At 42.1% G+C, this 21,957-nt stretch overlaps 1 protein-coding gene across 2 annotated transcripts; it reads left to right on the top strand.

The window, feature by feature from the left end:
- Nucleotides 1-8,766: 8,766 nt before the first annotated feature.
- LOC139568206 (pancreatic secretory granule membrane major glycoprotein GP2-like) lies at nucleotides 8,767-19,088 on the top strand. Of its 2 annotated transcripts, XM_071389946.1 has the most exons (10): nucleotides 8,767-9,023; nucleotides 9,368-9,477; nucleotides 12,269-12,922; nucleotides 13,227-13,775; nucleotides 14,349-14,554; nucleotides 14,758-14,909; nucleotides 16,061-16,306; nucleotides 16,522-16,681; nucleotides 18,674-18,749; nucleotides 18,887-19,088. In XM_071389946.1, exons 2-10 carry the CDS (start codon nucleotides 9,411-9,413, stop codon nucleotides 18,904-18,906), a joined length of 2,130 nt encoding a protein of 709 aa, XP_071246047.1. In that variant the 5' UTR covers nucleotides 8,767-9,023; nucleotides 9,368-9,410; the 3' UTR covers nucleotides 18,907-19,088. The 2 variants fall into 2 exon arrangements, with proteins under 2 accessions (XP_071246047.1, XP_071246046.1); XM_071389945.1 differs by lacking the exon at nucleotides 8,767-9,023 and having other exon boundaries at nucleotides 9,293-9,477.
- The last annotated feature ends 2,869 nt before the right edge of the window (nucleotides 19,089-21,957 follow it).

Below are 21,957 nucleotides of genomic sequence, written 5' to 3'. Positions count from 1 at the left end.
CTCCTTCAAGACTGTTGGAAAAGCATTCCAGGTGAAGCTGGTTAAGAAAATGCCAAGAGTGTGCAAAGCTGTCATCAATGCAAAGGGTGGCTATTTAAAGAATCTCAAATATAAAATATATTTTGATTTGTTTAACACTTTTTTGTTTCATACATGATTCCATGTGTTCTTTCATAGTTTTGATGTCTTCACTTGTCATTCTACAATGTAGAAAATAGTAAAAATAAAGAAAAACTCTTGAATTAATAGGTGTTCTAAAACTTTTGACCAATAGTGTATATACAAAAATTATTTGAATTTAGCCTTAATGCTATTAGCCCATACAAACGCATTGACTAACAGATTCACAGATAGTCCCCCCAAAAATCTAAAGGAAGTTTGTTCTGAAGTGTCTGTCCCATATCTGAGAGATATAAGAAAGATCAGGAAACGTTTTATTGTATATTTTTTATATATATATGTGTATTTGACCCCTTGTTTTTGGCACTAAACTAGCTCCGTATATGCTTCAATAATGTTTTAAAAACTGGTACCAGGACCTTCATACGAGTCTTGTTAGGCTTGTGGGTGTCCTAGAGCAAAACAACCAACATGTACATGTTCACGAGAGACTCACCTTTCCACGGAGGGGTTATTAGTGTGTAGTCCAGACTGTTCAGACGCTACAGACAGATGTTGGCAGATGTACCGACTTCAGATACTGAAAGAAGTTAACAGATCAGCTGTACAGACTTCAGACTTGTGAGGGTCGCAGAGCAAAATAGAGAACACCATGGTTTTGGTGAGAGTCTCATCTTTCCATAGAGGGGTCATATCAATACAGTTTTTGGTGAATTATATTAACCTGCATTGAACTGCATCCATCTATTCTGACAACATCATGGAATTTGGAGTCAAATATAACCTATTTTAAAAACCTGTTATGAAGTTTTTGCAGCATAAACTGTGAATTTGATATTTTTCACTGATATTTTGATTGTCTGTTTGTTTCATATCTGCTAAATAGTTCAAAGGCTCTCAGTTTCACTTTAAGCTGCTGATGTAACTTTTGTATATTTTATTGAACTTTTTTTTCTGTTGATGTTTTAACCTGCTGACTTCATCACTGAGCTCCAGAGCTGGTGTTTCCTATGTGTGTTTTACCCTGCTGTCTTCATCACTGAGCTCCAGAGCTGGTGTTTCCTATGTGTGTTTTAACCTGCTGACTTCATCACTGAGCTCCAGAGCTGGTGTTTCCTATGTGTGTTTTAACCTGCTGACTCCATCACTGAGCTCCAGAGCTGGTGTTTCCTATGTGTGTTTTAACCTGCTGACTTCATCACTGAGCTCCAGAGCTGGTGTTTCCTATGTGTGTTTTAACCTGCTGACTTCATCACTGAGCTCCAGAGCTGGTGTTTCCTCTGTGTGTTTTAACCTGCTGACTTCATCACTGAGCTCCAGAGCTGGTGTTTCCTATGTGTGTTTTAACCTGCTGACTTCATCACTGAGCTCCAGAGCTGGTGTTTCCTGTGTGTGTTTTACCTGCTGACTTCATCACTGAGCTCCAGAGCTGGTGTTTCCTATGTGTGTTTTAACCTGCTAACTTCATCACTGAGCTCCAGCGCTGGTGTTTCCTGTGTGTGTTTTACCTGCTGACTTCATCACTGAGCTCCAGAGCTGGTGTTTCCTATGTGTGTTTTAACCTGCTGACTTCATCACTGAGCTACAGAGCTGGTGTTTCCTGTGTGTTTTAACCTGCTGACTTCATCACTGAGCTCCAGAGCTGGTGTTTCCTGTGTGTTTTAACCTGCTGACTTCATCACTGAGCTCCAGAGCTGGTGTTTCCTGTGTGTGTTTTAACCTGCTGACTTCATCACTGAGCTCCAGAGCTGGTGTTTCCTATGTGTGTTTTAACCTGCTGACTTCATCACTGAGCTACAGAGCTGGTGTTTCCTATGTGTGTTTTAACCTGCTGACTTCATCACTGAGCTACAGAGCTGGTGTTTCCTATGTGTGTTTAACCTGCTGACTTCATCACTGAGCTACAGAGCTGGTGTAGGAGCGGAACTTCCTGTGTGTTTTTGACAGTAGGCATGCTCACCTTGGCTGAGAGTAACATTGGCTGATAGTAACCTTCTCTCCATCTTTTTATCTTCCCCTCTTTCCCTCTTTCAACTTATCTCTCCACTCCCCTTCTGTCCACGTTAAAGGGCAACCTATCACGGCCCCAGAGCTAGTGTGTGGGCGGAGCCTGGTACAGGTGAGTCTCAACAGGACTAACCTGGAGGCTGCTGGTCTGAACGCTTCCTCTTCTTACCTGGCTGACAACAAGGAGGCTAACGGCAAGGTGTGGTACCAGGTTGGAACACTCTGGAGGTGAGAACAAATTTCCTCAATTTGTGCCAAAAGATTATGGAGGAGGAGGAGTAACTGACTTTGTAAATAAAACATCTACCTTACTGCCTTTTGTCTTTTCTCCAGACCAACGCCACCCGTGCTGTCTACTCCAACAGCCATTTAGTTTAAGAAGCTGCTGGACTCCCTCACTCGACCAGTGAGCCTTCCTTTCTCCTGTATCTTTCCCCTGGAGAGCAGACGAGCCTTCCTTTCTCCTGTATCTATCCCCTGGGGAGCAGACAAGCCTTCCTTTCTCCTGTATCTATCCCCTGGAGAGCAGACGAGCCTTCCTTTCTCCTGTATCTTTCCCCTGGAGAGCAGACGAGCCTTCCTTTCTCCTGTATCTATCCCCTGGAGAGCAGACGAGCCTTCCTTTCTCCTGTATCTATCCCCTGGAGAGCAGACGAGCCTTCCTTTCTCCTGTATCTATCCCCTGGGGAGCAGACAAGCCTTCCTTTCTCTTGTATCTTTCCCCTGGAGAGCAGACGAGCCTTCCTTTCTCCTGTATCTATCCCCTGGAGAGCAGACGAGCCTTCCTTTCTCCTGTACCTATCCCCTGGAGAGCAGACGAGCCTTCCTTTCTCCTGTATCTTTCCCCTGGAGAGCAGACGAGCCTTCCTCTCTCCTGTATCTATCCCCTGGAGAGCAGACGAGCCTTCCTTTCTCCTGTATCTATCCCCTGGAGAGCAGACGAGCCTTCCTTTCTCCTGTATCTATCCCCTCGAGAGCAGACGAGCCTTCCTTTCTCCTGTATCTATCCCCTGGAGAGCAGACGAGCCTTCCTTTCTCCTGTATCTATCCCCTGGAGAGCAGACGAGCCTTCCTTTCTCCTGTATCTATCCCCTGGAGAGCAGACGAGCCTTCCTTTCTCCTGTATCTTTCCCCTGGAGAGCAGACGAGCCTTCCTTTCTCCTGTATCTATCCCCTGGAGAGCAGACGAGCCTTCCTTTCTCCTGTATCTTTCCCCTGGAGAGCAGACGAGCCTTCCTTTCTCCTGTATCTATCCCCTCGAGAGCAGACGAGCCTTCCTTTCTCCTGTATCTATCCCCTGGAGAGCAGACGAGCCTTCCTTTCTCCTGTATCTTTCCCCTTTAGAGCAGACGAGCCTTCCTTTCTCCTGTATCTATCCCCTGGAGAGCAGACGAGCCTTCCTTTCTCCTGTATCTATCCCCTGGAGAGCAGACAAGCCTTCCTTTCTCCTGTATCTATCCCCTGGAGAGCAGACGAGCCTTCCTTTCTCCTGTCTCTTTCCCCTGGAGAGCAGACGAGCCTTCCTTTCTCCTGTATCTATCCCCTGGAGAGCAGACGAGCCTTCCTTTCTCCTGTATCTATCCCCTGGAGAGCAGACGAGCCTTCCTTTCTCCTGTATCTATCCCCTGGAGAGCAGACGAGCCTTCCTTTCTCCTGTATCTTTCCCCTGGAGAGCAGACGAGCCTTCCTTTCTCCTGTATCTTTCCCCTTTAGAGCAGACGAGCCTTCCTTTCTCCTGTATCTATCCCCTGGAGAGCAGACGAGCCTTCCTTTCTCCTGTATCTATCCCCTGGAGAGCAGACGGGCCTTCCTTTCTCCTGTATCTATCCCCTGGAGAACAGACGAGCCTTCCTTTCTCCTGTATCTATCCCCTGGAGAGCAGACGAGCCTTCCTTTCTCCTGTATCTATCCCCTGGAGAGCAGACGAACCTTCCTTTCTCCTGTATCTATCCCCTGGAGAGCAGACGAGCCTTCCTTTCTCCTGTATCTATCCCCTGGAGAGCAGACGAGCCTTCCTTTCTCCTGTATCTTTCCCCTGGAGAGGAGACAAGCCTTCCTTTCTCCTGTATCTATCCCCTGGAGAACAGACGAGCCTTCCTTTCTCCGGTATCTATCCCCTGGAGAGCAGACGAGCCTTCCTTTCTCCTGTATCTATCCCCTGGAGAGCAGACGAGCCTTCCCTTCTCCTGTATCTTTCCCCTGGAGAGCAGACGAGCCTTCCTTTCTCCTGTATCTTTCCCCTGGAGAGCAGACGAGCCTTCCTTTCTCCTGTATCTATCCCCTGGAGAGCAGACGAGCGTTCCTTTCTCCTGTATCTTTCCCCTGGAGAGCAGATGAGCCTTCCTTTCTCCTGTATCTATCCCCTGGAGAGCAGACGAGCCTTCCTTTCTCCTGTATCTATCCCCTGGAGAGCAGACGAGCCTTCCTTTCTCCTGTATCTTTCCCCTGGAGAGCAGACTGGATGTAGCCGTCACACCTTCCTGGGAGAAATATGACATGTTTACACAGTGTGTTTGCCAAATTACATTTTTCCTGGTTTTCATTTACATTCAAATTGAACCTGTGATCCTTGACGTTGCTAATGCCGTGCTCTATCAACTGAGACATATCTGACTTAAATTGATACTTTGACTCCATTTCTTTTGCTAAATAGCTTTAGCGAGCGCTAGTCGGCTGTACATGCAACTAAACTCCAGTATTTTTCATCCTATATCTTGTTCTCCATCTTGTTTTTAAATAGTGAGTCAACATGTTTTCAACACTTTTATTTCCATGACTGATCAGAACTCATTTTCTCATGATCTCTTGTCTCTCTGCAGCAGACATATATTGAGCAATATGTTTAGAACATCACACATATATTAAGCAATATGTTTAGAACATCAGACATATATTGAGCAATATGTTGGGAACAGCAGACATATATTGAGCAATATGTTCAGAACAGCAGACATATATTGAGCAATATGTTGGGAACAGCAGACATATATTGAGCAATATGTTTAGAACATCACACATATATTAAGCAATATGTTTAGAACATCAGACATATATTGAGCAATATGTTGGGAACAGCAGACATATATTGAGCAATATGTTTAGAACATCACACATATATTAAGCAATATGTTTAGAACATCAGACATATATTGAGCAATATGTTGGGAACAGCAGACATATATTGAGCAATATGTTCAGAACAGCAGACATATATTGAGCAATATGTTCAGAACAGCAGACATATATTGAGCAATATGTTGGGAACAGCAGACATATATTGAGCAATATGTTCAGAACATCAGACATATATTGAGCAATATGTTCAGAACAGCAGACATATATTGAGCAATATGTTTAGAACATCACACATATATTGAGCAATATGTTTTGAACATCAGACATATATTGAGCAATATGTTTAGAACATCACACATATATTAAGCAATATGTTTAGAACATCAGACATATATTGAGCAATATGTTGGGAACAGCAGACATATATTGAGCAATATGTTCAGAACATCAGACATATATTGAGCAATATGTTCAGAACATCAGACATATATTGAGCAATATGTTCAGAACATCAGACATATATTGAGCAATATGTTGGGAACATCAGACATATATTGAGCAATATGTTCAGAACATCAGACATATATTGAGCAATATGTTCAGAACATCAGACATATATTGAGCAATATGTTCAGAACATCAGACATATATTGAGCAATATGTTGGGAACATCAGACATATATTGAGCAATATGTTCAGAACATCAGACATATATTGAGCAATATGTTTAGAACATCAGACATATATTGAGTAATATGTTCAGAACATCAGACATATATTGAGCAATATGTTCAGAACATCAGACATATATTGAGCAATATGTTTAGAACATCAGACATATATTGAGCAATATGTTCAGAACATCAGACATATATTGAGCAATATGTTTAGAACATCAGACATATATTGAGCAATATGTTGGGAACATCAGACATATATTGAGCAATATGTTTAGAACATCAGACATATATTGAGCAATATGTTTAGAACATCAGACATATATTGAGCAATATGATCAGAACATCAGACATATATTGAGCAATATGTTTAGAACATCAGACATATATTGAGTAATATGTTCAGAACATCAGACATATATTGAGCAATATGTTTAGAACATCAGACCAAACAATAAAATAATTACTTGGGTTTGATGTGTTTCTATGAGATTGTGATATATATATATTAATGTTTAAAACATGTTAGGGTAACTGAGGGCAGGCGCCTCTTTCCCACTGCGTCCCGAGAGGCTAGCAAAAGGCAATTACCAGTTAGCTGATCAGCAGGCAGGCTTGGGGCGGCTCGTCATTGGGTGAAGAGTTCAGAGGTCAGAAGGTCATGTGTTAGTTGCCGGTGGCGGCTCTGTCTGCGGTCACAATCCTTTGGTAAGGATGTGTTTGTCACTGGTAACCTTGTATTTTCACTGCTTGTCTTCTAGGGACCAAAGGGTCAGAGTGAACCAAACAGCACTGCAATGGGACAACAGAGAGCTTCTGTATCTTAACGACTGAGATAATAAAGTTAACTGTACCTTTTTACTATTACATCAGTCTGTTGTGTCATTATATCAATGTCTGCTGTTGACTTTAGGTTAAGCAGAGTTAGGGCTAAGCTGAGGTTCTGATAGAATTTCATCTTGTTCATGTCATTTATTTTCATCATTATTTTTCGACTTAATGTTTCACAGTTAACGTGACTAAACAGCAGGACTTAAATCATTAAGAGAAGTTGCTTCCTTCTTCCTCTATTAAAGGGTTCATGTATTTTTTGTTGGTCCTAATTTGAGAACGGTAGACCCATTTCTTTTATTATGTACAGAAGGATACATGACATGACCATATTGGTCGTAGGCCCGTTGCTAAGGTGTTGAGTATGTTATTTACTAAGTTTTTCTAATTGATTGATCAGGCTTAATGTTATTTGACTCCCTTGTAAGCAATAAAAACAATGTTTTAAAGTATGTGCTAACTTCATAACTGCCAAACCAAGCGGTGATGCAGCCAGTCACGATCCTCTCAATGGTGCAGCTGTAGAACATTTTGAGGATCTGAGGGCCAAAACCAAATCTTTTCAGCGTCCTGAGGAGAGAGGAAGCGTTGTCAGGCCTCGTCACGACTTAAAATATAAGGGTGCAACAATTTTTTTTTTAAGTATGTGCTTAACTTCATACATGAGTTTCATGGATTCACAGGGACTCTAAACATTAAATACAAAGCTCTCAAATTGTTCAAGCATGTGGAAGTGACTTAACACTAAAACAAAATAACTAAACTTGCTGTATCGTCTATAAGCCATAGAGAGAGGGATAATGCCTGTGGAACACTATGGATCTGTTTCAAATGGCACCCTATTCCCTATTTAGTGCACTACTTTTGACCATCTTAGTGAACAAAAGTTGTGCACTATACAGGGAATAGGGTGCCATTTGAGTCTGTGTTTAGATGAGTGGGAACAGTTCACCTTTCCCTCAGTGTGAATAGTTGATATAATGTCATCATGGTGACAACTGGCTATTGTTGGTCATCTAGAGCAAAGAGAAAAGGGTTTGGAATAAGACAAAGGGATTGGGTCAGATCTTTTCCTGTTATTAATCCGCTGACTAATTGGAGATGTGTTACGCAACACAGTTGAAACAGGCATATCTATAGTACAAACAGAAGACAAAAAACTGAACGATAAAGGGAACAGTGACAAGAACACTGGACAGTGAGCTCCAAAAGTATTGGGACAGTGACACATATTTAATTGTTTTGGCTCTGTACTCTAGCACTTTTGATGTGAAATGATTGGCTAATGTTGAGGCTAAATTGCAGACTGTCAGCTTTAATTTGAGGGTATTTTCATCCATATCAGGTGAACTGTTTAGAAATTACAGCACCTTTTGTATACGGTCGACTGATTTTAGGAGACCAAAAGTATTGGGACAAATTCACTTATATTCACTTATATTAAAGTAGTAAAAAGTACAGTATTTAGTCCCATATTCATAGCACACATTGACTACATAAATGAGTTGGATGCATTTGCTATTTGTTCTTGTTGTGTTTCAGATTATTTTGTGCCCAATAGAAATGTATGTTAAATAATGTATTGTGTTATTTTGGCGTCACTTTTAATGTAAATAAGAATAGAATATGTTTCTAAACACTTCTACATTAATGTGGATGCTACCATGGTTACAGATAATCCTAAATGAATTGTTAATAATGAGTAAGAAAGTTAAAGGCATACATTTCATACTCTCACCCCTGTTATTGTAATGGTGAGAGGTTCGCATGTCTTGGGGGTAAGAAGTTGTTCTCTGGGTTATTGTCAGACATTAATCACCTCATAAATCATATGGTGTTGACCTAATGCCTCCCATCAGCCACCACACCTGTCCTGTTGATTTAAGGTTTTAGAGATTTCTTTTAAGTTTGCTTAATTCGTTTGAAAACATCCAATTTATTCGACATGCCACCCAACAGAGCATATAGACTTTAGCTTAATCACAGCCCAGGTTTCCATGGTTATCAGGCGATTGTTGCATTCCTTACGTATGAACGTTGATAGTTGCCATTGAATCTCTTCCAGACCCATTGTTAGCCTGAAATCCAGTCAGGTTGGGCTGACGTTTCACTCCTTTACTCAGGGTCATTGCCAAACAGTTTATCATGACAAGGAGTGTCAAGGAGTGGTATGAGAGCTAAACATACTGGGACCCAGGCTAAGGTATTGTCCCTGGGAATATTGCACAATGTGTCCCGTTTCCCCCACTCCCCGATAACCAGGGTATAAATGCTGAGCTTACAGGTGGGTCCAGCAGTCAGCATCAAGATTTGGTAAGTCAGTACTCCTCTCAGATCACTATTCATACTGTATGGTGAAACAAAGTTATTTTTGGTTTGGTGAAATTAATATATCTGAACTGACTAAGTTTGAAATGTTATATTACCCTCCAGAGGATGTGTGTGTCCACGCTTAATATCTGTAGTTGTATTTGATGTTTTGTAACGTGGTTTATTGCAGTCTTGTGACAGAAAATTAAATATTTTTTATCACAATAGGATGACCTGTATAGATACAGTCAAATTAAATCAATTCAAACTTGAATTTAAAAGTGACTGACTATCCAGTATATGTAAATTGTGGATAAATATAATATAATAAGTGTATTTTCCTTCAGGTTGTGTTCCTCGTTTCTGCCCCTGTAGAAGTAACTACTGTTGATGAGGATGATCCTGGTAGCTCTGCTGGTGCCTCTACTGGTTCTGTCCAGCGCTGGACATACCTCAGGTACACACAATTATACTATATATTTAATACATCAACAGCTGGAGATACCTCAGGTACACACAATTATACTATATATTTAATACATCAACAGCTGGACATACCTCAGGTACACACAATTATACTATATATTTAATACATTAAAATATTTACAGTACCAGTCAAAAGTTTGGACACACCGACCCATTCAAGTTTTTTTTTAAATGTTTACTATTTTCTACATTGTAGGATAATAGTGAAGACATCAAAACTATGAAATAACACATATGGAATCATGTAGTAACCAAAACAAGTGTTAAACAAATCAAAATATATTAAATATTTTTGAATCTTCAAAGTAGCCTCCCTTGCCTTGATGAGAGCTTTGCACACTCTTGGCATTCTCTCAACCAGCTTCATGAGGTAGTCACCTGGAATGCATTTCAATTAAAACTTCTTATGGCTTAGATCCCGCTACCGGGATCGATATGACAACAGCCAGTGAAAGTGCAGTGCGCCAAATTCAAACAACAGAAATCTCATAATTAAAATTCCTCAAACATACAAGTATTTTACACCATTTTAAAGAAAAACTTGTTGTTAATCCCACCACAGTGTCCGATTTCAAAAAGGCTTTAAGACGAAAGCACACCAAACGATTATGTTAGGTCAGTACCTAGTCAAAGAAAAACACAGCCATTTTTCCAGCCAAAGAGAGGAGTCACAAAAAGCAGAAATAGAGATAAAATGCATCACTAACCTTTGATGATCTTCATCAGATGACACTCATAGTACTTCATGTTACACAATACATGTATGTTTTGTTCGATAAAGTTCATATTTATATCCAAAAATCTCAGTTTACATTGGCGCGTTACGTTCAGTAATGTTTTGCTTCCAAAACATCCGGTGATTTTGCAGAGAGCCACATCAATTTACAGAAATACTCATCATAAATGTTGATGAAAATACAAGTGTTATGCATGGAACTTTAGATAAACTTCTCCTTAATGCAACCGCTGTGTCAGATTTCAAAAAAGCTTTACCGAAAAAGCACACCATGTAATAATCTGAGTACGGCGCACAGACACAAAAATAAGCCATACAGATATCCGCCATGTTGTGGAGTCAGTAAAAGTCCGAAACAGCGTTATAAATATTCACTTACCTTTGATGATCTTCCTCAGAATGCACTCCCAGGAATCCCAGTTCCACAATAAATGTTTGTTTTGTTCGATAAAGTCCATAATTTATGTCCAAATACCTCCTTTTGTTCACGCGAGTTCACAAATCCAAATTCACGACGCGCAGGTCAGATGAAAAGTCAAAAAATGCCATTACAGTTCGTAGAAACATGTCAAACGAAGTATAGAATCAATCTTTAGGATGTTTTTAACATAAATCTTCAATAATGTTTCAACCGGATAATTCCTTTGTCTTTAGAAATGCAATGGAACGCAGGTCGCTCTCACGGGAGCACGCGTGATCAGCTCATGCCAGACACCTGATTAAAAGAGCTCTTATTCCCCCCTCCTTCATAGTAGAAGCCTGAAACAAGGTTCTAAAGACTAGTGGAAGCCTTCGGAAGTGCAATATGAGCCCATAGACACTGTATATTCGATAGGCAATGAGTTGAAAAACTACAAACCTCAGATTTCCCACTTCCTGGTTGGATTTATTCTCAGGTTTTTGCCTGCCATATGAGTTCTGTTATACTCACAGACATCATGCAAACAGTTTTAGAAACTTCAGAGTGTTTGCTATCCGAATCTATCCTATATATTACTCTGGGCACCTTATTCATCCAAGCTACTCAATACTGCCCCCCAGCCATAAGAAGTTTTAACAGGTGTACCTTGTTAAAAGTTAATTTGTGGAATTTCTTTCCTTCTCAATGCGTTTGAGCCAATCAGTTGTGTTGTGACAAGGTAGGGGTGGTATACAGAAGATAGACCCTTCAATGAGTAGGTGTGTCCAAAATATATATTACATAATGAATACTATATATGACAGACAATATATAATTTGTAAAATAGATTTTCTCATTGAGTGTCTGCCATATTAAGAGATCAAGTATATTTGGTTAGACAGTATAGGGATAAATGTATCATGTATTAAGTATTGTATTTACTAAGTATTTAATAGAGTTTTTATAAACTGGGTGGTTCGAGCCCTGAATGCTGATTGGCTGACAGCCGTGGTTTATCAGACCGTATACCAGGGGTATGACAAAACATCTAGTTTTACTCCTCTAATTACATTGGTAACCAGTTTATAATAGTAATAAGACAACTGGGGTTTGTGATATAGGGCCAATATACAGGGCTAAGGGCTGTGTCCAGCTCCACGATGCATCGTGCCTAAGAACTGCCCTTAGCCGTGGTATATTGGCCACATACCACACCCCTTCATGCCTTATTGCTTAAACAACCCACCACACAATTGACTTCTGTATTTTCTCTGCTCTTTAGTCTCAGAACCTTAAAATGGAGGCATCAAAACAATGCAGGTTTATCATGATAACTCAACCTAGAAATGGAGGCATCAAAACCATTCAGGTTTATCATGATAACTCAACCTAGAAATGGAGGCATCAAAACAATGCAGGTGTATCATGATAACTCAACCTAGAAATGGAGGCATCAAAACCATACAGGTGTATCATGATAACTCAACCTAGAAATGGAGGCATCAAAACAATGCAGGTGTATCATGATAACTCAACCTAGAAATGGAGGCATCAAAACCATTCAGGTTTATCATGATAACTCAACCTAGAAAGACAAAGAACCCATATATTCCCATATTCCCACAGGTACGATTGTCACCAGCTGCGAGGCGTGTCACGAACAAGCCGTCTGCCGCACCTCGCCGATGGCAGGTGACATCACATGCACCTGTAAGAAGAGCTTCTCCGGCGACGGCCTCATCTGTTTACCTGGCCACACCGCCGCCGACGACCACCACCACGCCCCTCGCCGTGTCCGCCGCTCCTATCCCACCTCCAACACCAACCTCGCCCATGTCCGGTTCAGCTGCGGCTTTTATGAGTGCGCCGACGGGGAGGACTGCATCACGGTCGACGGCATCCAGCAGTGCGCCAACCCTTGCAAGATCTACACGGTCCTGAACGACGCGTGGCGTTCCACCAACAACAATGGGGGCGAGAAACACTGCGACCGCAACGTCCACTGGGACGGCTATTACCGCATGTTCATCGGCAACCAGAGTGTGTCCATGCCGGACAAGTGCGTGGATTCGTTCAAGTGCGGCACCCAGGCTCCCTTGTGGCTGGCGTTTCCTCCCCCCCAGCAGGTGGATGAAATTGTCCGGAGTGCAGTCTGCGCCAGCTTCAATGAGGACTGCTGCTGGGTACAGTCTCAGCCCATCCACGTCAAGGCATGCCCTGGGAACTACTTTGTGTACAAGTTGGTCATGCCTCCCGGGTGCTACTTCGCCTATTGTGCATGTAAGGTTTCGCCCCCTGCTTTGCCAAGTTCTGAGTGGGACTTGTTGTTGTTGTTCTGCCTTTTGAATTGAAGTTATTGTATTTACTTCTTTAACTGTTTACTGCTTAGTCATTCACCAGCTGGTTATATACACCATGATGTTCTTCTTATGGCCCTAGATATCAACAGTACTCAGCATATTCATCCATTCATTCATATAGGTGTATTGTATGATCCTGGTAATACCAGCATACTTGTTCTTTCAAAACATGAGCGATGAATGTTCCCTCGTAACTGTGTCTCCTGTTTAACTCCTTGTTCCAGATGTGACAGCTCCCACCACAACACCAAAACCAGTCACAACAACAACCACCACAACAACAACCACCACAACAACAAAAGCACCTGTAAAGGTCACCACGACAACAAAAGCACCTGTAAAGATCACCACGACAACACAAACACCTGTAAAGGTCACCAAGACAACAAATGCACCTGTAAAAGACACCCCAACAACACAAATACCTGTTACGATACCCACGACAACACAAACACCTGATAAGATCACCACAACACCGCAAACACCTGTTAAGATTACCACGATAATGCAGACACCGGTTAAGGTCACCACGACAACACAAACACCTATTAAGATCACCACGACAACACAAACATCCGTAAATATCACCACTACGACAAAATCACCAGTAGATGTTGTCACCTCGACAAGAACACCAGTAGACAACAATCGCACCACAACAACAACACAGTCACAGGTTGCCACGACTACGCCAAAAGCAATGTGTGGTACCTGCAGAGCGGGGGAGACCTGCGTGAGCAATGATGGGGTCACTTGGCGGTGTGAGAGGCCAGGTGAGTTCTCAGAAAACACCTGTTTGAGGGACCTATGTACACTCTTAGAAAAAAAGGTGCTATCTAGAACCTAAAATGGTTCTTCGGTTGTACCCATAAGAGAACCCTGTGAAGAACCCTTTTTTGGTGCCAGCTATAACCCTTTTGGTTCCAGGTAGAACCCTATTGGGTTCCAAGTAGAACCCATTCCTGGAACCAAAAAAGGTTCTACCTGGAACCAAAAAGGGTTCTACCTGGAACCAAAAAGGGTTCTACCTAGAACCAAAAAGGGTTCTACCTAGAACCAAAAAGGGTTCTTCGGCTGCCCCCATAGGAGAACCCTTTGAAGAACCCTTTTTTGGTTCCAGGTAGAAGCCTATTGGGTTCCAAGAGGAACCCCTTCCCTAGAGGGTTCGACATGGAACCAAAAAGGGTTCTCTTATGGGGACATTCGAAGAACCCTTTTGGAACCCTTTTTTCTAAGAGTGTATATGAGAATTTGTAATTCCTTCTTTTCATTTTGGGTTCTTGAATAACTTCTTTCCTGTTGTGTTTCTTTTCTCATCCCTCTGTCGCTCTCCTTCTCTCTTACAGATCAGCCTGTTTTGCTGCACCCAGCGGTAGTGTGTGGGCGGAGCCTGGTACAGGTGGGTCTCAACAGGACTAACCTGGAGGCCGCTGGTCTGGATGCCACCACCGCTAACCTGGCCGACCCCCGGTGTAACGCTCACGAAGAGCGTGGCGGCATGGTATGGTACCAGGTGGAGCGCACGGAGGGCACCTGCGGAAACACTCTGGAGGTGAGAACAGACCCCGACCCGTTCACCCCGTTCCTCACCAAAACCTTCAACAGAGAACACTTCCTGTGAGACATGTTGCCATCAACAGAAAATGATGAACAGATGAACTGAAATACAATAGTCCAAGAATTGTATTATTCTGAGGACTGGTGAGAGGTCCTCTCCTGGCTTCTAATCTTCTTCCCTTTTCCCCCTTTCACCAGACAAACGGATCTGATGCCATCTTTTCCAACAGTTTATTCATCTACCACATTCACAACGTGTCCTTCAGCCGACCCGTGAGCGTGCCCTTCTCCTGTGCCTACCCTCTGGAATCAGAGACCAGCCTGGATATGGCCATCAAACCCTACCTGTCGTAAGTGGAGACGTTGCAGTAAACAATGTCAAACATGGACAATGTAACACAACAGGGGTGCAACTTTCACTTGGGACGGGGGGGGACATGTCCCCCTCCTCCACATTCTGAATTTACATTTTTGTCCCCCCCCCAAGTTTTATCATTGGAATGTGATTCAATAAAGGCAATGGTGTACTTTAGGACCATGCAGACGCCTCCGAGCAGTCGGGTAGGCTGTTTGGAGGGTTTATACGACTGGATTTAAACATGATAATAATTATGTCCCCCCCACTTCTAAAACCAAACCCTGTAACACAATGTAACACAATGCAGGCGAACACATGTCGGACTGTCAGTATCCTGTTAATGTATAGACAGTTATTACTTTAAACCTGTGGTTCTTGATGATCCTTTAGATAACTAGATAAGAGTTTTGCACCTCCTCTGTCCGCTCATCACAGTACTGGTTGTTCTGGTTGTTCTGGTTGTACTGGTTGTTCTGGTTGTACTGGTTGTACTGGTTGTTCTGGTTGTAGTGGTTGTTCTGGTTGTACTGGTTGTTCTGGTTGTAGTGGTTGTTCTGGTTGTTCTGGTTGTACTGGTTGTTCTGGTTGTTCTGGTTGTACTGGTTATTCTGGTTGTACTGGTTGTTCTGGTTGTACTGGTTGTTCTGGTTGTACTGGTTGTTCTGGTTGTACTGGTTGTTCTGGTTGTTCTCGTTGTTCTGGTGGACTGGTTGTTCTGGTTGTACTGGTTGTACTGGTTGTTCTGGTTGTTCTGGTTGTACTGGTTGTTCTGGTTGTACTGGTTGTTCTGGTTGTACTGGTTGTTCTGGTTGTACTGGTTGTACTGGTTGTTCCAACAAAATACTCAGCTGAAGCTGGCTGTGTAATAGTGTTAAAACTATAATAATAATCATTTCTTATCTTATCTAAAGTCACTTTGGGTGTCTTGAAAAGTGCTTCAAAAATAATGTGTATTTATTGTTATTATTATTATTATTATTTTAATTATAATTATTGTTATTATAAATAATAATATAAACGATTCATTTTACTGAGCCTGTAAAGTGCATTTCTCGCATTTCTCACCCAAGTCACTTTGTTTGTCCTTCACCATCTCTGACGGCATCTCTTATTAACCAAATCTCCTATTTGCCCATTTGACAGGCTGAAGGATGTCCAAGTCGGTAAGGGCTCCAAAGTGGGCTCCAACATGACTCTGTACCACAGCGACAACTTCACAAAGGCTTACCCAGCGGGCGGAGTCACCTTGCCGGTGGGTTCCGTGCTGCACGTGGGTGTGTCCGTAGAGGAGTCCGAGACGGAGCGTTTCGTGGTCGTTCTGGAGGACTGCTATGCCACACAATCCCCCGACCCTGAGGACATCATGCGATACTACATCATTCAGAACAAGTATGTGTGTCTTGGTTTATACTCAAGGAACACATGGAGGTTTTCCCAGACACAGATTATGTCTGGTCCAGGACACTTTAAATTGAGCTTCTCCATTGAGAATGCTTTTTACTCCAGGACCAGGCTTATTCTGTGTCTGAGAAACCGGAACCCTAATATTTGTGTATTTTCTGTTGCGTTATCTAACCTAAACCCTGACCCTCCCTGTTTCTTAGATGTCCGACTGAATTACGTCAGGTGAGGGTGGAGGAGAGCGGCTCGTCTCTCAGGGCTCGCTTCTCTGCTCTGCTGTTCCTGTACCAGGGGGACTACCGGGATGTCTTCCTGCACTGCAGACTCAGCCTTTGTGACCAGAGGAGCTCCTCCTGCACTCCAGTGAGTCCTGCATCTTTCCCGCTGACTCATCCACTCTGTTTGTGGTCTCTCTCTGGTCTCACTAATTTTGTGTGTGGTGGTTTCTGACTCTCCTGAGTCTCTCTGTCTCAGTATCTGGTCTCTCTGACTCCTTCCCGTCTCTCTGTCTCAGTGTCTGGTCTCTCTGTCTCAGTGTCTGGTCTCTCTGACTCCTTCCCGTCTCTCTGTCTCAGTGTCTGGTCTCTCTGACTCCTCGTCTCTCTGTCTCAGTGTCTGGTCTCATTGACTCCTTCTCATCTCTCTGTCTCAGTGTCTGGTCTCTCTGACTCCTCATCTCTCTGTTTCAGTGTCTGGTCTCTCTGACTCCTCGTCTCTCTGTCTCAGTGTCTGGTCTCTCTGGCTTTCCTGAGTCTCTCTGTCTCAGTGTCTGGTCTCTCTGGCTTTCCTGAGTCTCTCTGTCTCAGTAGCTGGTCTCTCTGACTCCTCATCTCTCTGTCTCAGTGTCTGGTCTCTCTGACTCCTCATCTCTCTGTCTCAGTGTCTGGTCTCTCTGGCTCTCCTGAGGCTCTCTGTCTCAGTAGCTGGTCTCTCTGACTCCTCATCTCTCTGTCTCGGTGTCTGGTCTCCCTGACTCCTTCTCGTCTCAGTGTCTGGTCTCTCTGAGTCCTTCTCGTCTCTCTGTTTCAGTGTCTGGTCTCTCTGACTCCTTCTCGTTTCAGTGTCTGGTCTCTCTGACTCCTTCTCGTCTCTCTGTCTCAGTGTCTGGTCTCTCTGACTCCTCGTCTCTCTGTCTCAGTGTCTGGTCTCTCTGACTCCTCGTCTCTCTGTCTCAGTGTCTGGTCTCTCTGACTCCTTCTCGTCTCAGTGTCTGGTCTCTCTGACTTCTTCTCGTCTCTCTGTCTCAGTGTCTGGTCTCTCTGACTCCTTGTCTCTCTGTCTCAGTGTCTGGTCTCCCTGACTCCTTCTCGTCTCTCTGTCTGGTCTTTCTGACTCCTCGTCTCTCTGTCTCAGTGTCTGGTCTCTCTGGCTCTCCTGAGTCTCTCTGTCTCAGTAGCTGGTCTCTCTGACCCCTCATCTCTCTGTCTCAGTGTCTGGTCTCTCTGACTCCTCATCTCTCTGTCTCAGTGTCTGGTCTCTCTGACTCCTTCTCGTCTCTCTGTCTGGTCTCTCTGACTCCTCGTCTCTTTGTCTCAGTGTCTGGTCTCTCTGACTCCTCATCTCTTTGTTTCAGTGTCTGGTCTCTCTGACTCCTCATCTCTCTGTCTCAGTGTCTGGTCTCTCTGGCTCTCCTGAGTCTCTCTGTCTCAGTAGCTGGTCTCTCTGACTCCTTCTCATCTCTCTGTCTCAGTGTCTGGTCTCTCTGACTCCTTGTCTCAGTGTCTGGTCTCTCTGACTCCTTCTCATCTCTCTGTTTCAGTGTCTGGTCTCTCTGACTCCTCGTCTCTCTGTCTCAGTGTCTGGTCTCTCTGACTTCTTCTCGTCTCTCTGTCTCAGTGTCTGGTCTCTCTGACTCCTTCTCGTCTCTCTGTCTCAGTGTCTGGTCTCTCTGACTCCTTCTCGTCTCTCTGTCTCAGTGTCTGGTCTCTCTGACTCCTTCTCGTCTCAGTGTCTGGTCTCTCTGACTCCTTCTCGTCTCAGTGTCTGGTCTCTCTGACTCCTTCTCATCTCTCTGTTTCAGTGTCTGGTCTCCCTGACTTCTTCTCGTCTCTCTGTCTCAGTGTCTGGTCTCTCTGACTCCTTCTCGTCTCAGTGTCTGGTCTCTCTGACTCCTTCTCGTCTCAGTGTCTGGTCCCTCTGACTTCTTCTTGTCTCTCTGTCTCAGTGTCTGGTCTCTCTGACTCCTTCTTGTCTCAGTGTCTGGTCTCTCTGACTCCTTCTCATCTCTCTGTTTCAGTGTCTGGTCTCTCTGACTTCTTCTCGTCTCTCTGTCTCAGTGTCTGGTCTCTCTGGCTCTCCTGAGACTCTCTGTCTCAATGTCTGGTCTCTCTGACTCCTTCTCGTCTCTCTTCTCAGGTATGCACCAAAAGGAAATATCGCTCTGTCACCCCCTCCGTCCCCCTCGAACCCCTCACCATCGGACCAATCACCTGTGAGTACGACCTCATAAGTTATCAATCAAAACCAATAAGTGAATAGATGTCAATCAAACAAATTATTTTGATGTCAGTGATGGACACTCAGGTAACTAACTAAATAACTAACAGTGTATTTGATTTTGACTTTCAGGGTCCCAAAATGAAGTTTGAACTTCATGAATCCCTGTCATGCTTCCTGTATCCTAAATAAACAATGAACTCAGTTATTTAAATGATTTATGTGAAGTTCATAAACCTATCTCACCTATACATCATTTATGTCGTAAACCAAGCCATTTCATATTTAACATCTTACATACATCCAGTTATAAATAAGGATATTTTTAGGATATTTTAATATTTTTCTTATGACTAGAATAATTGGGAAAACATTTATTTATTGAATCAACACAAATTCATTGTTGAACCTTTAACTAAGGCGTGAGGCCAGAAAGTGTATGTGCTGGACACTAATGTTTGAAACTAAATGGACATCTAGTTGGGATTATAGCAACACAAACATCTCCCTTTTCTAGTTCACACTGCAGCTATAATATTATTTCATCCTATTATTCTAAAATGCTTTGTTTATGCAGTAATTTAATAGTGTTATTAAAGATGATAAATGCATGTATCAATGTATTAATGTACTGTGCATGTAGTGTACTATTGCTCTAAAATGCTTTGTTTATGCAGTAATTTAATAGTGTTAATAAAATATAAATGATAAATCTATGTATAAATGTATTAATGTATGAATAATGTACAGGGAATGTAGTGTACTATTGCTATAGCTTAGTTCTTTCTCTTTGGGATCAGTCAAGACAATGATGAACCAGTAGGTGTCAGTATTACCACAGAAACACTGGTAGAAGTCTGCATCATGACGACACAACAACAGCACACTTACAAAACCTTTTTTATTAATTCAATAATTAACTGGCAATTCCACCCATTTTCGACCTCCTTTTTATTATTTCCAGCACAATACCATTGTCTACATATGTGAAAACTGCAAATTTCTACCTTTTGTAGAAAATAATATATAAAGTTCTACCTGATGACATCGAAAGTTAAAAAATAAATAAATATTGATTTTCAAATACTGAGATTATGAAAAGTACCCTCCTCTGGCTAGAAAAATCACTGCTTTTAAAAACACTTTAGATCCTGACATTTTTTAAGGACCTTTCTTCTTCTCTTTTTAACCACCGATCATAGAAACATGCCATTTTCACATACAGCGAGGTCGGAAATGATTGACATCCTTGATAAATATGAGCAATAATGACTGTTTAAAATAAATCATTCAAATACTGAGATATATTTAATCCTAAAAAAAAAGTGATTTTTTTATTTTTATACTAATTGCTCAGAGAAAGAGATTTTGTTTAACAAGTAAAATTATTTACACCCCTTAAAGATTCTTATAAATAATGTAGTCAAAAGTTTAGTATTTTGTCCCATACTCCCAATACATTTTCAACTCCCCTGTTATTGTAATGGTGAGAGGTTAGCATGTCTTGGGGATATGATATATAATGCTAACCTCCCTGTCATTGGTCATGGTGAGAGGTTAGCATGTCTTGGGGGTATGATATATAATGCTAACCTCCCCTGTCATTGGTCATGGTGAGAGGTTAGCATGTCTTGAGGGTATAACATATAATGCTAACCTCCCCTGTCATTGGTCATGGTGAGAGGTTAGCATGTCTTGGGGGTATGATCTTTGACCCTCTGTAACTTTCTCACTCATCATTATTCTTCGATTCACATAGGAGTATCCATAACAATGGTAGCATCCACATTAAATGTAGGTGTTCAGAAACATATTATATTCTTATTTACAATAAAGGTGTCTCCAAAATGACAACACATTATTTACCATTACCATCTATTGGGCACATAATAATCTGAAACACAACCAAAACTCACTGCAAATGCATCCAACAAGTTTGTAGTATCACAACCTTGATGTAGTCATTGCGTACTAGGAATATGGGACCAAATACTAAACTCTTGGCTTCTTTATTAATAAGAATTCTTAAAGGGTGCAACTAATTACCTTTTTGAGAGAAAAAGTATTACTATATATATATGTATCTGATCAATTGTATTAGTATAAAATAGTTTATACCACAGCATTGTTGAATATTAGTTTATGATTAGCTAGAAGGGCAATCTAGAATGGACATTAAAACAAAAAAAACAAAAAATAATTAAATAAGATATCGGGACACGTTGTAATCAAACTCCGCCCCACCTCGTCCCGCTGCGTCATCCATTGTTTCCGAGGTAATATACAGAACGTCTGCGTTTATTATTTACATCATTTCCCCCCCAAAAAATAGCATACAACATAGCACAGTATTTGAATTATTTATTTTATACAGTCCTGGTTGATCATATTTTATCAAGGGTGTCAGTAATCTCGTTCCACACTGTACATCGATACTGACATCGTGCTGGAGATAATGAATATGAGGTTGAAAAGTGGAGTAATTGTACTTTTTATATTGTTTCTTCATGTGTTGAATCTCTTCATCTTTTTAAAAGTAATTGTATTCTCCCGAGCGGCGCAGGGGTTTATTTTGTAAATAAGGTATTTCAGTTGTCATTTTTTTTAAACATTTGATGATGATCATTTGATGATGGCCCTTCATACCACATGTCACTGATGGCCCTTGATACCACATGTCACAGATGGCCCTTCATACCACATGTCACTGATGGCCCTTCATACCACATGTCACTGATGGCCCTTGATACCACATGTCACAAATGGCCCTTGATACCACATGTCACTGATGGCCCTTGATAGCACATGTCACTGATGGCCCTTGATACCACATGTCACTCATGTGGGTAATAATTGTTTAATTGCATTTCTGCTACTTCTGTTAATGATAGAATATCTGCATCATGAAATTAACAAACATGCTGATATTGAGGACGTACGGAGGTAAACACAGTTGGAGCAAAGTATTTGTGCCTAAGTGTGAACAACAGGAGAGTCTGTCCTCTTGACTCACCAAGATAAACGTGGTTATTTTATCCAACTGAAGTAGAGATTGTAATCACACATCTTCCGCTGCAGGAAACAGTCTAGAACAAACCCTTGTTGTAGCCTTTAAGGGCGAACCGAAGTACTTATAGTTGTGATCCGCGGTAGACTGTTCATTAACATTGTTCCACATTTTGGATGTTAATTTAATATCTGGT

This window comes from Salvelinus alpinus, chromosome 2, assembly GCF_045679555.1.
Source record: "Salvelinus alpinus chromosome 2, SLU_Salpinus.1, whole genome shotgun sequence".
NCBI classification, from domain to species: Eukaryota; Metazoa; Chordata; class Actinopteri; order Salmoniformes; family Salmonidae; genus Salvelinus; species Salvelinus alpinus.
Note: the sequence above shows the minus strand (reverse complement) of the source record. Positions and strands in the feature narration are given on the sequence as shown.